This window comes from Lucilia cuprina, chromosome 3 (genome assembly GCF_022045245.1).
Source record: "Lucilia cuprina isolate Lc7/37 chromosome 3, ASM2204524v1, whole genome shotgun sequence".
Lineage (NCBI taxonomy): Eukaryota > Metazoa > Arthropoda > Insecta > Diptera > Calliphoridae > Lucilia > Lucilia cuprina.
The window spans coordinates 51554683-51569637 of record NC_060951.1 but is presented as its reverse complement, the minus strand read 5'-3'; the positions used below and the strand labels follow the sequence as shown (position 1 = coordinate 51569637).

Below are 14955 nucleotides of genomic sequence, written 5' to 3'. Positions count from 1 at the left end.
CCTAAAAAAATCGATATTTTTATATGAAAAACTAAAATCGGCTCTATCTTCTTAAATAAAGCTCCAATCGACAAAATATTGAAAATCTGTGATCACTCCTAAATCCTATAAAAATCGATATTTTTATATGAAAAACTAAAATCGGCTTTATCTCCTTAAATAAGGCTCCAATCAACAAAATATTGAAAATCTGTAATCACTACTAAATCCTATAAAAATCGATATTTTTATATGAAAAACAAAAATAGGCTCTAACTCCTTAAATAAGGCTCCAATCGACAAAATATTAAAAATCTATGATCACTCCTAAATCCTTTAAAAGTCGATATTTTTATATGAAAAACTAAAATCGGCACTTACTCCTAAAATAAGGCTCCAATCGACAAAATATTGAAAATCTGTGATCACTCCTAAATCCTTTAAAAATCGATATTTTTATATGAAAAACTAAAATCGGCTTTATCTCCTTAAATAAACCTCTAATCAACAAAACATTGAAATCTGTGATCACTCCTAAATCCTATAAAAATCGATAATTTTATATGAAAAACTAAAATTGGCTCTAACTCCTTAAATAAGCCTCTAATCGACAAAATATTGAAAATCTGTGATCACTCCTAAATCCTATAAAAATCGATATTTTTATATGAAAAACTAAAATCGGCTCGAACTCCTTAAATATTTTTATATGAAAAACTAAAATCGGCTTTATCTCCTTAAATAAACCTCTAATCAACAAAACATTGAAAATCTGTGATCACTCCTAAATCCTATAAAAATCGATATTTTTATATGAAAAACTAAAATCGGCTCTAACTCCTTAAAAAAGCCTCTAACCGCCAAAACATTGAAAATCTGTGATCACTCCTAAATCTTCTAAAAATCGATATTTATATATGAAAAACTAAAATCGGCTCTAACTCCTTAAATAAGGCTCCAATCGACAAAATATTGAAAATCTGTGATCACTCCTAAATCCTTTAAAAATCGATATTTTTATATGAAAAACTAAAATCGGCTTTATCTCCTTAAATAAGCCTCTAATCGACAAAACATTGAAAATCTGTGATCACTCCTAAATCCTATAAAAATCGATATTTTTATATGAAAAACTAAATTCGGCTCTAACTCCTTAAATAAGCCTCTAATCGACAAAATATTGAAAATCTGTTATCACCACTAAATCCTATAAAAATCGATACTTTTATATGAAAAACTAAAATCGGCTCTAACTCCTTAAATAAGCCTCTAATCGACAAAACATTGAAAATCTGTGATCACTCCTAAATCCTATAAAAATAGATATTTTTATATGAAAAACTAAAATCGGCTATATCTTCTTAAATAAGGCTCCAATCGACAAAATGTTGAAAATCTGTGATCACTACTAAATCCTATAAAAATCGATATTTTTATATGAAAAACTAAAATTACTAAATCCTATAAAAATCGATATTTTTATATGAAAAACTAAAATAAGCTCTATCTCCTTAAATAAGCCTCCAATCGACAAAACATTAATAATCTGTTATCACTCCTAAATCCTATCAAAATCGGTATTTTTATATGAAAAACTAAAATCGGCTCTATCTCCTTAAATAAGTCTCCAATCGACAAAATATTGTGATCTGTGATCACTCCTAAATCCTACAAAAATCGATGTATTTATATGAAAAAATCGGCTCTTACTCCTTTAATTAGCCTTCAATCGTGATGACCTCTAATTTTAAATGAAAAACTAAACAACACAATATTGAAAATCGATTATAAAATTAGCCAGTGATTGACAAAAATATTGAAAATGTGCGATCAATTAATTATATTTCTAATAAAAAAAATTGAGTTTTTAAAAAGGAATAAGCGGCATAAATATAATTAAATATTGCCAATTTTATTTCTAGCCTTAAAGTATGCAAAGGTATTTTGTGATGTTGGTAAACAGTGAATTCTGTAAGTTCAAATGTTTATGAATTATTTATTCTAATGATATTTAAATTGTCTGGAAAGTATATGTGTACTTTATTATACTTGCAGATTTCAATCAAATAATAAATGTACATTTTATACATATTTCAATAAGTGTGTGAATTTTTAATAAGTTATTTAATAAACCGGTGTATTTCCTATACACAGTTTGTATTCATACGCAACCAGTGGCAACCGCAATAGCAAACAGTAAACATAAACGCTTAAAGGGTATTTTATGTTTTAACATCTCGAAAAAGTAGAACGAACAAAAATGCTAAAACTGAGTGAAATCTAATAATTTGATATCATGACATTTGAAAACATGCTGTTACCAACCAACTAACAAACAAACCTAAAAACATCAGAGGAATATTTCGCATTCGTTATTTGTGCATAGAAAAATGTGTGGCAGAATGAATGCTTGTCATCTATGAAACATTGTTAACTTGTTTGAAAACAAAACGAAAGGTTTTAAATTGCAAATATTATTTTACTCCGTTTTCTTTATTTGGTGTTTTGTCTTTTCTTTTGATGTATACATGCATACAGTATTATATAAAGTTCTTTTTGGGCTTTTTTTATTTTAATATCATTTTAAATAAAATATATTTTACAAATTGGTAATTAACAAATAAATAAATGTATATAACATAAAAATTAACTAAACATACTTAACAACTATAATGTCAGTCGTCCTTTAAATTTTGGTATAAATTTTAATTAGATATTTAGAGTTATTAATTATTATCCTTCTTGTTCTTTATTGTGTGATACATTAATACTTTGGCATTGACATTTTTACAGCCAGATTTAAGGGGGTCAATTGTTTCCACAATTTCGTCATAATCTTGTTTGCCTAATGTCACATGCTCTATTTCTGACTCACGTTTTATACAATCTCTTAATTCAGCCTGTTTAAAGGATTTAAAATTTATTACTTGACAATCGGGCAAAGATTGCAATAAATTCTTTTGTGTAGCATATGCTTCTGCAGTCAACATTGTATTTAAATTAAATACATAAAATATTACAACACGTTTATGTTGTTTTTTATTGGCTTCAATCAATAACTGATTGATTATGGGTATTACACCATGATCACAGGCTTGTAAATTTTCAATGACCAACAAATTTTGTCCACATTCTGAGAGATTCTCTATGAGTATTCTTATTAAATGGAATTTTTCAGCTTCATCTTTAACATATGTATTCCAAGCGTAAGTGTGTACGTTTTCTTGCCAAGGGAAATTTTCCTGTAATGCTCCCATAAATAGAGTTTTTCCCACACCTGTTGGTCCCACCAAAGCAATGGCATTTAAATCACTTTCATTTCTTAGTGCCACTTCAATGTGTTGCATTGCCTGTTCTTGATGCAATATATGATTTTGTTTTATACGTGCAAATAATGTTGCAGTGTCAAGTGGTTGTTTTTGATCACAATAATTGTTTTTACCATGTACTATTTCGGTGTATTGGTTACGATAGTTTTTCAGAAACTCTTTGAGTATTTGTTTTGTATTGGAGTTATTTTGTGTAAAATAATGACCCATAAGTAGGGCAATTGTAAATGTTATTAAGGCTGTAATTATTAAAATACGTTTACATTTGTGGGATGATCGTTTATTTTTATCCATATTTCCGTTATCTACTAATCGTCGTAGTTTTTTACGTTTGTGCGCTTTGGGCTTCTGAAATAATATTTGTTGTTGGAGAGGAAAAAAATGGTTTGTTTTAATTTTTTTTTCTACTTGGCTAGTGTTATGCTTCTGTTGCCTTGAGCCACTGTTGAATTGTTTTTATATCTTCTTCGGGTTTCTAAAAGTTTTCCTAATTTGTATCTTTTTTTGTCTACATAAACCTGCTGTTTTCCTTTTTAACATTTAATTGCAAAAATAAATCACCTTTTCGCTTTCACTTTCCAAAACTTTATACTTTTTTAAAGGAAAACCTTTTCTTTAAATAAAATACGTATCTAATCACTTTCATTGATTTTTGTAGAAATATCGTATCACGACGTGTAATCTTACAATGTCCTGTTTAGAAAACGGTTTGAAGGTTAATAATTCACTTACAAACAATAGTATCACTTTAAAATTTTTCAAAAATAATTTTAACTGCAAATTTTATAAGGATAATCTCATAATTACTCATAATTATATATAACTAACCTCTTTTTAGAAATTCAAAATTGTAAAGTATTTCGGAACTAAGGTATAAAGGACATGAATTGTGTAGGCGGTCATATATTGACAGACTACATCACGGGGTAAAAGGTGCCATAGACATTCTTGTTTTAGTCTTGATTTTGGGCCATCAAAATCAGTGGCCTATCTACCGATGTCTAACAACCTAAAATACTACAATTTTACTGAATACGTTTCACTGGCTCAATTTGTTTTCGTCCTATTGCATATTTGCTTCTTTACAGGCTGTAGACATTTTGTTTTTAATTTAATTTTTAATACCAAGAAATGTAATTCCATGAGATTTTTACTATGCAGAGCTTTAACAAATGGTTTTGATTTTACAAGGACTGAATGTTTAATACAAATTACTTATGATAGCTCAACTAATTGTAATACATTTGTAATTCTTAACCCATTTAATAAATCTGCAAATATTTGGCTCAACATAACCTAAACAAAAGAATCCTTTTTTTAATATAAAAAAATTTTTGTACCAACCTCTATACTTTTGCTGGGGCCAATAAACTGTAATGTTTCATCGTCTATATCACAATCCATTAATGTTTCTTCACTTAATGTGTTGTCTATATTCATTGTTTCTAAAATTTATATTACACTTTTTATTAATTTATTTTAATTATCACAATTTTTTACAAAACTAAACAATTTCCAGCAGACACAACTAAAAAAAATGCTAATAAGAATTGGCGCGTATATGCTACAGAGCACTGCGCCGACATATATTAACGACGGCGACTGCAGGTGACACTAAAAATATCAGCGGCGTCTTGAAATCAACTGTAAGCTAAGTTATCAAATACGTTTAAAATTTCAATGATTTTAAATAAAAACGGATGTAATAATGGAGTATGATAGCGTTTGAATTGTAGGCATACTGTCAAAATCAAGGCGAATTTAGATAAGGTGGTGGCAATTCGGCAGTGTATATTAATTTTATAGGGTAAAAAGTAGTATCTTGGTTGACGTCAACAAAGCTGGTTTGGAGCAAGGTATATTATTATTAATATATCTTGGATTGAAGTTAAAGCGGCGGCGCCTTTGACGTTTTGGTCAGCGCGGGTCTCTGCTTGCCATACTGCATTAAGCGACTAAATAAAAAAGCTGCCACAATTCTAACTGAAATATCGAAGGAACGGCATCTCTAGAAATGTTGCCATATAAAAATCATTTGTTTACACGAGTTTTTTTTATGACAATTTGTAAACAATTGTTAATAAAATAAAAATTTATCAATTAAAATGGAAATGTAAAATTTTATTCCTGTTTAGTAACTACTAGACTTTTAATTTGTTTTCCATAATATAATTTTAGTGTTAATCCCTGCTTCTCGGTGTTATCCAATTACGAGGTAATGGAGTCCCTAAAAAATATAAAAGATACTAAAAAGAAATATGGTTTAAGAAATTTGGCCACAATTGCCTATGAAACCTTGCAATTTTTGGAAGATTCTCCCAGTAAACATCAAAGTCGTGAAGCCATTGTGTCCTTTATTAATGACATGCAGCCTTACAAATTGACAACAAATGAGTGTCTAATGATGGTCAATGACCCACCTTCCAGTGCTTTACATATACAACTGGTACGTAGTAGTTTCCTTTACTTTGTATGTTTTAAAGTAAATCTTTCTTTAAATTTCAGCTAATTGAAGACAGTGAGGAACGTTTGACAGAGGAACAAGTTTCTCAAATTATTGAAATAGCCAAAACCCATTTTCCCGGACCTCCACAAGAAACTAATTAATTTAAAAATAAAAAAAACTGTTGATTTAAAATGCTTTTAGTTTATTATTTTCTCGTTAGTTTTATTAAAACCAAGAAATTTAACGCTTTTGATCGCCCAAATCCTCAATATAATCTGCATCAATTGTTGGCCATTTGTCGGGTATAACATCAAATAGATCATCTTTGACATCACCTTGAATAACAATTTCATCTTCACCGGTTACCGAAGAGCCGCAAGCAAATTTCGAACCAAAGAATTTGGCTGCCACCTTCAAATCGATTTCTGTTCAAAAAATATAATATACCTATATAATATTATATTTTCTTAGAACACACCCAGACTTACCAAAAGTGCTTAAACCGGTGACCACTGTCACAGACTTCTTTTTACCTCTAGGAGCTCTAGACACTGTAATTCTTTTGGTGACCTCCTCTTTCTTTTTAATTTTTAACAAACCTTTACCGCCACGTTTTTGTCTTTTCTTGTCATCATCACCATCGCCGGCTTCTTCCTCCAATTTAACTCGCTCAAATTCTGTAGGTAAATTTTTTTCCAACCATGTCTTACATTTCTCATACTCGGGATAATATTCACAATACTTTGGAAAAAGAAAATTGATTTTTTCATTCTTATTGCAGTTGCATTTTATATGCACTTACCTCTATGGGCATAGAACAATTACCACAATAGTTTACTACTAGAGGATAGGTAACACCCTCACGAGGTCCTAACTTAAGACGTTCAGCTACAGGATTTACTTCTACTTCTGTCATGATTATTTGTGCTTTATTACTTTAAAAATAATTTAATTTTCTCTAATAAAAATAGATTTTGCAAAAATCTCTAAAAAAAAGTAAAGTTTTATTAACAGCTGTTGTCATAGCTGCCAGACTTGGCGATTTTGTTGTTTGAAAAATACCAAAATGGCAATTTGATTTTTACCGATATTTTTTTTATTCTAATATTTTATATGTATATGTAATATTGAATATTTATTTTTTGTATTTTTCTTTTTACATTTTATTTCACAGTAAACATTAGTAAATTATTTTTTTATATTCCGCTTTTATGATTTAAGATGATTAATTTTTTGATTTTTAAATAAGATTTGGCAGCTCTGGCTCTAGTGGACACGTTACATTTTACATATATTTTCCTCTTCTGTATATGTGTTTTAATTGGCAACTCGTTGTTAGACCTGGTTCACACTAGGAAACATTTGTTGAGAAACTTTTGAGTTTGTGTGTGAGAGAAAAAGATGGTTTATATATATTTCTCTTTCTCTCACACACAAAAATCAAAAGTTCCCCAAAAAAGTTTCCTAGTGTGAACAAGGACTTACGGTACTTCTTTTTGACAATGCGAGATAATAGTGAAATTATTCATTCCTTTTTTTTACTAAATTTTACATATCTGTTATCCTGTACAAGCTTTTATTTTACTTTTAAAGTAAAGTAAAGCTAGAGCTTGAGACCAGTGTCAATTATCAACAATCATTTGGCAACACTGATCTCAAAATAAATTTTACGAAATCAAAATTCTATAATAATTTACTTTTGTATATAACAAAACTGACCCGAAATCATCTGTAAGGTGAATTCTTTTAAGGTGGTAACAATTCGTCAACAACAAAAATTTGAAGGAAAATTTTGAGTACCCTATGTGAATTCGCCTTAGTCAGCTGTTGTCTGCATATTGTATTTTTCTTAAATTTATAGAAAGAATTTTATTGATAAGAGAAGAATGTTTAGTAAAGTAACAATTTAATTATTAAAAACAAACGAAAAAATGCAACCCAACAATAAACAATATTATGAGGGATGTGGCAAAGAAGGACAAATACGTTGTATATTTTTAAGTGAATTTCATGCCACAGCCGGCTCCAAAATAAGTTGTCAGGTAAGTTCCTTTTACAAAACAATTTCTTAACATCTTTATTAAGTTTATTTTTCATGCAGGTTCCTCCTGACTATGTGCCTAAAGATATATTTGATGCCATTAATGTTTATATTATACCCAAGCCGCATTTGCAAAGATGTATCCTAACCGTTAATGCCATGGATATGAAAATTGTCGGCTACCCAGTGGGTATAGAAGATCAACAGAAATATGCCCGTAATGCTTTTTTATTCAATTTATGTTTTGTTTGTGATTCGTGGGCACGTTCGGTGCAGTATGAGCCGGTGGTTAAAAAGTTATCGGAATATTTGGTAATCATTAGCACAAAGGACGAATTAGCATTCAGTCTTAAAAACCATAATTCTTTTCAGATTATGATGGAAGAGGAAAGTTGTTTTCTATCTAAAGAGGATGATAATAAACTTAAATTGAAAAAGATTTTTGAAACTGTGATAAATGATTTAAATGAAAAGAAAGTCACCACAATTGTGGGTAAGTCTAAAGTGAATACCGGCAAAACTATATGTAAATACTATATAATACATTACAATTCCTATAATATAGAGGGTGATACTACTATTTATTTGAAAATTGTTACTCATAAACCTGATCCTCCGGTAGTGAAAGATCATATGGTGCCTTTACTTTTAGTAGACTATAAAAACACACCTTTGGAAAATTGGGACTTAACCACACAACAAGTAAGTACAATAATTTCAAAAACAAACTATTTTTTAAATATCAACAAATTATTTAATTAATTTTAGATTCTTCCTTATATAAATGGCATTAATCATATAGCTCGCATTGCTGCCGAGGCAGATGTTGAAACAAATTTAGTAAAATCATGTGTCCAGAATTTAGTATACTATGGTGTTGTACAACTTTTACCCATACTTAAGTATAGCAATGTATATATGACACAAAATCTTAAAAGTCTTATACAAAGTACTTCCCTAACAAATGCCTGCCGTAAATATGTTGCTTTAAATCCTGATAAGGCAAAACCTACCATACAGAAAATATTTCAATTTTATGCTTCTATGACACATGGTGTCACCTTGAGAGCAATATGTCAAAGACTTTCACCACAAAATCATAATATTGATGAAAGAAAATTAGTGATTTTTGGCTTGCAACATAAGTTTATACGTTGTATACATAAGTATCCAGTTTTTACGGGATCCGTTCCATCGGGTAAACAGAAAATGTACACTGGACTTTCTAATTTCGATGAAATATGTTGTAAAACAGGTTTATCACCATCGTGTATTGAGAAGGATATTGATAAGGATACAAATGTTACAGTTATATGGAAATAATATGGTTTGTATAATTTAAATTTGAAATTAAGTAGTTGTAGCAATTAATATGTAGTGTAATTTGCATGAATATTTTTGTAGAATAGAAAATAGTTTAATGGAAATTTTTGTAATAAAATTATTATGTTTTATCTCCAATAAGTTTAAATTGATAAAGAATTTATCATTTCAAATGTTTAAGGTTGTGTTTTAAAAGCATCTCAAGAAAAATTCCCAGAACTAGTGTCCACATTATTTAATACTCTTTTACATTGCCAGTTCTAAAGGTGACTATTTCGAAAAAATATAGCTAGAACTAGTTGTGAAAATAGTAAACTACGAAAATAGTTTGCTCAAAAATTATCTACATGATCCTTTTATTTAAAGCAATTTTCACAGATTTAAATGTTTCAACTAGTTTTTAAATTTGTTTAATTATTTTGACCCTCAAAAGGTTATTCTACTAAATCAAATTTGACAAGAAATAGTACAGGAGAAATGATTTAGTAACCCAGTAGGTCCAAACGGTACAATAGCACATCATACAATTTCCTAGAGTCTATTATTCACGAACATAATAATAAATAAGGTCAGTTACATAGAATAGTTTGCTAACCAGCAAAAAAGTGTAGAAAAAGATGAAAGATTTTCAATGTATTTTCCACGTCCAAAATTACCAATATTTTGATTTGAATTTTTGGATAATCTTTGGTTTAATATTCTGATTACTGAATGAAATTAAACTTTTTGAAATCGGTATTTATAAAAAATTCGAATAATGAAATTAATTTCTGACCCATCGCACGAAAATCCGTCCATATGGTCGAAAAACATAGATAAATTACCACAACTACATAGAATCCTAAATAAATATAAAATTTTCACTTTCATATACGTAAAATTTAAAAACTACAAAAAAAAACTTTATCTTAAAAATAATAAATAAATCAATTATTTACATCTCTGTCCATTTCAATGTTTACAAGTGTTCATGTTTACATTGTTCTACTTCATATTTGATCATAAAATTCTATGATTGACGAAGTATCATCCACTTAATTGCTACAAATGGGGTTTGCATATTTTGATAAGAATTTTTCATTAGAGTAGTTCATCTTATACGTATTTATTTAAAACAATTGCATCTATCATATCTTGACATAATTACAATTTCTGCTCATATGGAGGATTAAAAAAAAAAAAGATTTTAAAATTAAATTAATTTTTTTTTTAATTACTTTATCCAAAAATAAATGTTTGTTATTTTGTCCATCAGTTCGATATAAAGAATCTGTTAAAGATACTAAAATAATACCCAGCAAAAAAAAAAAAACTTCCAAAGAAGCGAAAAAGAAGTAAAATTTACTCCATAAAAGTACTGGAAAATACCTGAAGAACCCAAAAAAAAAAAAATAATTGATGTTATACTTTAAGAAATACAACTTAATTACTTCTAAAAATACGATTACATACTATTCACTTTTTTAAACTAAATATTTCCTTACAAATGAAAATCCAGTTATAAGTAAGAAAAGAGATGTATTTGATGTACGTACATCAAGGTTTGGTGAAAAACCTGTGAAAGTCAAAAAACATCACATTCACGAAAGGTAAAACAATTCACTTAGTGCTACTTTTGAAGTGGTGATAAATGTTATTCCTTTGGAAGTACTTCATATCATTTTTGCTGTACAACACTTTTATCGATAGTTCGAACTAATCTCTGAAAAATTTCTTGAAATTGTTGTCAAAATTTGCATGAATTTTGTAGTAGGTATTTTATTTTATTTTTTTTTTTTTTTGAAAATATTTAGATTTTCATTGTCGAGTAAGATTTCTGCCCTTTGTATAGACTATTGAGGTGGTGGCCCACAATTTTCAATGCATATCAATGTATAAGAACTTTGTCCCTTAAGTTGAAATGTAAAACAAGTCTTGTTATTAACAATTGTTTTTAAAATACCAAATTAATATATGTAAATATAAAAAAATCTGATCATAAAACAATATTTGGACCACACTACTATACATACTTGTAAGATTCTTTAAATACTCATACTCTTAATGCCATCATATTGAAAATACGATAAATTGAACTTTTAACAAAAAAAGATAAACAAAGAAAATTAAAATACTGGCTGAATATCAATTTGTGACATTTTCAACAACAAGAAAATGAGAGTTTATAACTTTAAATTAGTTTATCTACAAAAACTAAAGTCACATAGACAAACTCTCGGCAAAAATACTAAACTTTTTTTGTTTAATAAAAGAGAAAATAATACCCAGAGCAAATTTAAAATGATTGTAATAAACAAATCAAAAAAGAAATAGCAATTACTCCAAAGTGTTTATATGTATAGTATAAATTACTATAAAAAACCAAAGAGATATGAATAAGGCATTCGATGAATTGCTATTAAAACTTTTATTCAGTCTTTTAGTAACGTTCGGTCGGATAGCATGTGCTCGGATAGTTAGATCTCAAAAAAATAAAACAGTGGTAGTAATAATTTAAGAGGCCGGTTTGTTTGTTCGATGAAAAGAAAAAAAATGAGAGCTAAATACTTATACACTTTTTGCTTTTAATTGTTAAAGTGTATAAGAATTTATATTCCCTTATGGTTGTTGTTGCCTTTTTTGCTTCTGTGCGATGTTTTCTAAATGAAAACAAGATCGAAATACGATCGAATGTGTGTTGTATATTCTTCTTGAGCACTGGTCATAATAAAGACAGAAAATACAAAAAATAAAATATACTAAAATTAAAATGAAAAACACTACTACTTTTCAAAGTATTTGTGATAATGTGTCTATGTAATAAATATTCTGTTGTGTTGTGAATCATCTGTTGAAAACAAATTAAACAAAAACCTTTATAAAATAAACAAAATTCAAAAAAAAAAAAAAAAAAGAAAGATAATGGAATAAAAAATATAAATAAATTTTGCCAACAATTATTTATTTAAACATTTTGGAGAAATTTCTAAAGTAACAAACATTAACAAAGTGTAGATAAATTTATCAATTATATGCAAAAAGCATAACTAATTTTGTATATAAATTTTTAGCCAAACTGTCTAAGGTGAAATCTAACATTTCTCTTTTATCTCTTAGAGCCAATAGAAATGTCTTAATAAATAGTTTTTTTTTGTATTAAATTTCCCATTTATCAAAAACGAAAATCATAATAAATTTTATGATTAATTAAGCAAAAAAATCGTAATTGTCATAGAAAAAATAAGGTAATTAAATATTTTTCATACATTATTATTATTTTTGTACTTGTATAGTGTAATAAACATTTTTATGGGTTCGTTTTTTTCTTCTATTGTTAAAACTCTAAAGTACACATTAATCATTCAATCTTTTCTATTGTGTTAAGTACTCAGACAGACAGACAGACAGACAGACAGACAGACAGACAAACATTGAATTTCATTAAAAGATAAATAAACAACAACATGCATTACAACACTGCACACACCCGCATTCATTCTACACTCGATTACACTTTGTCATCTGTTTTCAATATTTGTGTTTGATTATTGTGTTTTAGAAATTCAATTATTATCATTACCAGTAAGTAGTTGATGGTTTTGTTTTTAGATTAATATTAAAATTGTATAGAGATACATTTTATTTTTTTTAACACTAATTTGTAAATTAGATGCTTAAGTTTTAATTGTTTTTGAAAGAATTGTTAAAACTAACTGAACCCACAGAGTAATTTTTGGGTTTGTCCTTTAATGTTTTTATATTCGTTAGAGATACTTGTACGATTTAATTGATTTTATTGGATTTTTTTAACTTTTAAAAATATTTAATAATATTTTAGGATGTATGTATATCGAAAATATAATAATTTTCCTAAAAATAAGAAATATAAATTAAGAGTTCTTCAGAATATCTTTCTTTTGATATACATAAAATAAAGTAGCGAACTTTTCATTAATTATGTTTTTATCATAATAAATTTGACCTTTGTCCTCGGGGATATATTTTTTAACTAGACTTTAGATATTTTAAATAATTGTATTTAAAATGTTTAACAAAAAAGAAGAAAGACACAGATTTATTTAATGACAAAAAATTATTTTACAAAATTTAAACAATTTAAAAAAATTTTTAAGAAACTGAAATCGAAATTTCAACACCGTGTAAAAATTGAAAACTTTAGTAAAAATTCTCACGAATAACATAATAATTAAATAATAATAATTAAATAATAATAATTTTAAACAAAATTTTTATCTTACCTTCAATATTTATGGACAGATGTTCATTCTTTTAAACAATAAACATCTCAAAATCATATTTTTGATAAAATTATAGATTTGTTTCCTAAAGATATCGAGGGTCTTAATATAATTGTTATCAACAAACATAAAGACATCTTAAAATCGATAAAATATACTTTATAAGGGGAGTAAAATATATTATGGGACTTACTTATTTTGTACAAGAATTATATATTGACAAAATCGAAAACAAATTTCATAATTAATATATACTTTAGTATCGAAATATCTGTTAAGCCGGCTTTACACGATCACACAAGTAATATCACTTTTATTCTCTTTTTTGTCATACGGATGGAATTTCAATTAAATTTTTCATTAGACTTGTTGTGCGTCAAGCGCGATCGTCTGAAGGGCTCTTTAATGGTTTACTCTAGTAATTTGATCGTACTTTATTTGAGGAAACTCTTCATGCTTGAGTAATTCTATATATTGCTCATTGGCCTTGATTAAGGAATCTAGTTTGTATATTTATTTGCAACACTTGCCTTGATTAGAGAATTTTTGTTTAACTTTTATTTGTAGAATGAATTTTAAATGAAATTGTGTACCCAGTTTTAGATTTTTATTTGAATATAAAAACAAAGTATAGAATGTGATATTATCTACATTATCTAGGTATATGCATGTTCAGCTATATATGCATGTACGTACTTATATCTATTGTACATATGTTTTGTTAATTTTTCCCGATTATTTTTTGTCATGAATGAATGAATGCATTTACGTTTTATCTGACGTATTTTTTGTCTATCTCTTATCATAGAACATGTTAAAGAAATTGAGTCCACCGCACCTGTTGATCTATTAAACTAAAGTGTTTTGTTTCATTTTGTTTTTGTAACAAATATTTTTGTACAATAAAAATTTATTGAACAATTTTATTGTCATGATATTGTAAAGGGCGCAACAAAAAGATGAATATATTGGTTATGCTCAGGCGCGGATCTTCGGGGGGTAAAGGGAATATTTTTCCTCCCAAAACTGAACATTTTTCATACAAAATATAAATAAGTGAAAAAACATAATTTTACACCACCCAAAGTTATTATATATTGGCTGTACAAAAACTCATTAACCGAGCTTAAAAATTTGTTAAAATACAGGCCTGTCAAAGAATTCCATTCCGATCGAAAGTGGAATTATCTTTCCTAATTTTGCTCTTCAAAAAAGAAAAATTACAATTGTTTTCAGAATGAAATCATTTAAAATTTTTAACGTGAAATTAACAATGGTTTAAAGTTATTTTTTTAAGTTTTTGCTAATTTGTTTACAAGTTAAATCTACACTTTCGATCGGAATGGAATTATGTGTCAGGCCTGATAATGTAAAAAAAAAAAACAAATTTTGATATATAATTGGATTCAAAACATTTTATCAGTTCAAGGAAATACATGTGTAGTTAATGTTTTACCTATTTTGCAGACTATTTTCTGAAGATTTTTCCACCGACTACAGATTGTCCAGGATTGTTTGTTACTTTTCTAAAATTTTTAAATCCATTTTAACAGTATTTGTAAGTAGTGAAATAATTGTTCTTGGTGCACTAAAGGGTTT

At 27.6% G+C, this 14955-nt stretch overlaps 4 protein-coding genes across 4 annotated transcripts in view; 2 read left to right on the top strand and 2 right to left on the bottom strand.

The window, feature by feature from the left end:
• Positions 1-2437: 2437 nt before the first annotated feature.
• On the bottom strand, positions 2438-4827 carry LOC111685259. The gene is made up of 2 exons (XM_023447514.2): positions 4653-4827; positions 2438-3656 (listed from the first exon to the last, which is right to left on the bottom strand). The coding sequence occupies exons 1-2, from the start codon at positions 4746-4748 to the stop codon at positions 2706-2708; spliced, it is 1047 nt and encodes a 348-aa protein (XP_023303282.2). The 5' UTR covers positions 4749-4827; the 3' UTR covers positions 2438-2705.
• A 338-nt stretch (positions 4828-5165) lies between these two features.
• LOC111685257 (DNA-directed RNA polymerase III subunit RPC9) lies at positions 5166-5946 on the top strand. The gene is made up of 3 exons (XM_023447513.2): positions 5166-5421; positions 5487-5754; positions 5814-5946. The coding sequence occupies exons 1-3, from the start codon at positions 5414-5416 to the stop codon at positions 5913-5915; spliced, it is 378 nt and encodes a 125-aa protein (XP_023303281.1). The 5' UTR covers positions 5166-5413; the 3' UTR covers positions 5916-5946.
• LOC111685256 (density-regulated protein homolog) lies at positions 5940-6776 on the bottom strand. The gene is made up of 3 exons (XM_023447512.2): positions 6557-6776; positions 6243-6495; positions 5940-6179 (listed from the first exon to the last, which is right to left on the bottom strand). Exons 1-3 carry the CDS (start codon positions 6668-6670, stop codon positions 5995-5997), a joined length of 552 nt encoding a protein of 183 aa, XP_023303280.1. The 5' UTR covers positions 6671-6776; the 3' UTR covers positions 5940-5994.
• Positions 6777-7564: 788 nt separating this feature from the next.
• The window catches only part of LOC111685255 (GATOR complex protein NPRL2), a 21686-nt gene continuing 14295 nt past the window's right edge, over positions 7565-14955 (top strand). Inside the window, exons 1-5 of the mRNA XM_023447511.2 lie at positions 7565-7796; positions 7856-8107; positions 8168-8288; positions 8361-8497; positions 8564-9122. Of these exons, the coding sequence (XP_023303279.1) occupies positions 7686-7796; positions 7856-8107; positions 8168-8288; positions 8361-8497; positions 8564-9118 (1176 nt within the window). The 5' untranslated portion in view covers positions 7565-7685 and the 3' untranslated portion in view covers positions 9119-9122. The remainder of the gene's footprint in view (positions 7797-7855; positions 8108-8167; positions 8289-8360; positions 8498-8563; positions 9123-14955) is intronic.

Bases quoted from the DNA above. Each gene is read 5' to 3' on its own strand.
- LOC111685259 (XM_023447514.2), bottom strand. From the start codon at position 4,748: ATGAATATAGACAACACATTAAGTGAAGAAACATTAATGGATTGTGAT. The intron at 3,657-4,652 runs GTTGGTACAAAA...ATATTATTTCAG, and splicing joins GCCCCAGCAAAAGTATAGAG to AAGCCCAAAGCGCACAAACG.
- LOC111685257 (XM_023447513.2), top strand. The intron at 5,755-5,813 runs GTACGTAGTAGT...TTTAAATTTCAG, and splicing joins GTGCTTTACATATACAACTG to CTAATTGAAGACAGTGAGGA.
- LOC111685256 (XM_023447512.2), bottom strand. From the start codon at position 6,670: ATGACAGAAGTAGAAGTAAATCCTGTAGCTGAACGTCTTAAGTTAGGA. The intron at 6,496-6,556 runs GTAAGTGCATAT...CTTTTTCCAAAG, and splicing joins ATTGTTCTATGCCCATAGAG to TATTGTGAATATTATCCCGA. The intron at 6,180-6,242 runs GTAAGTCTGGGT...TTTTTTGAACAG, and splicing joins CACCGGTTTAAGCACTTTTG to AAATCGATTTGAAGGTGGCA.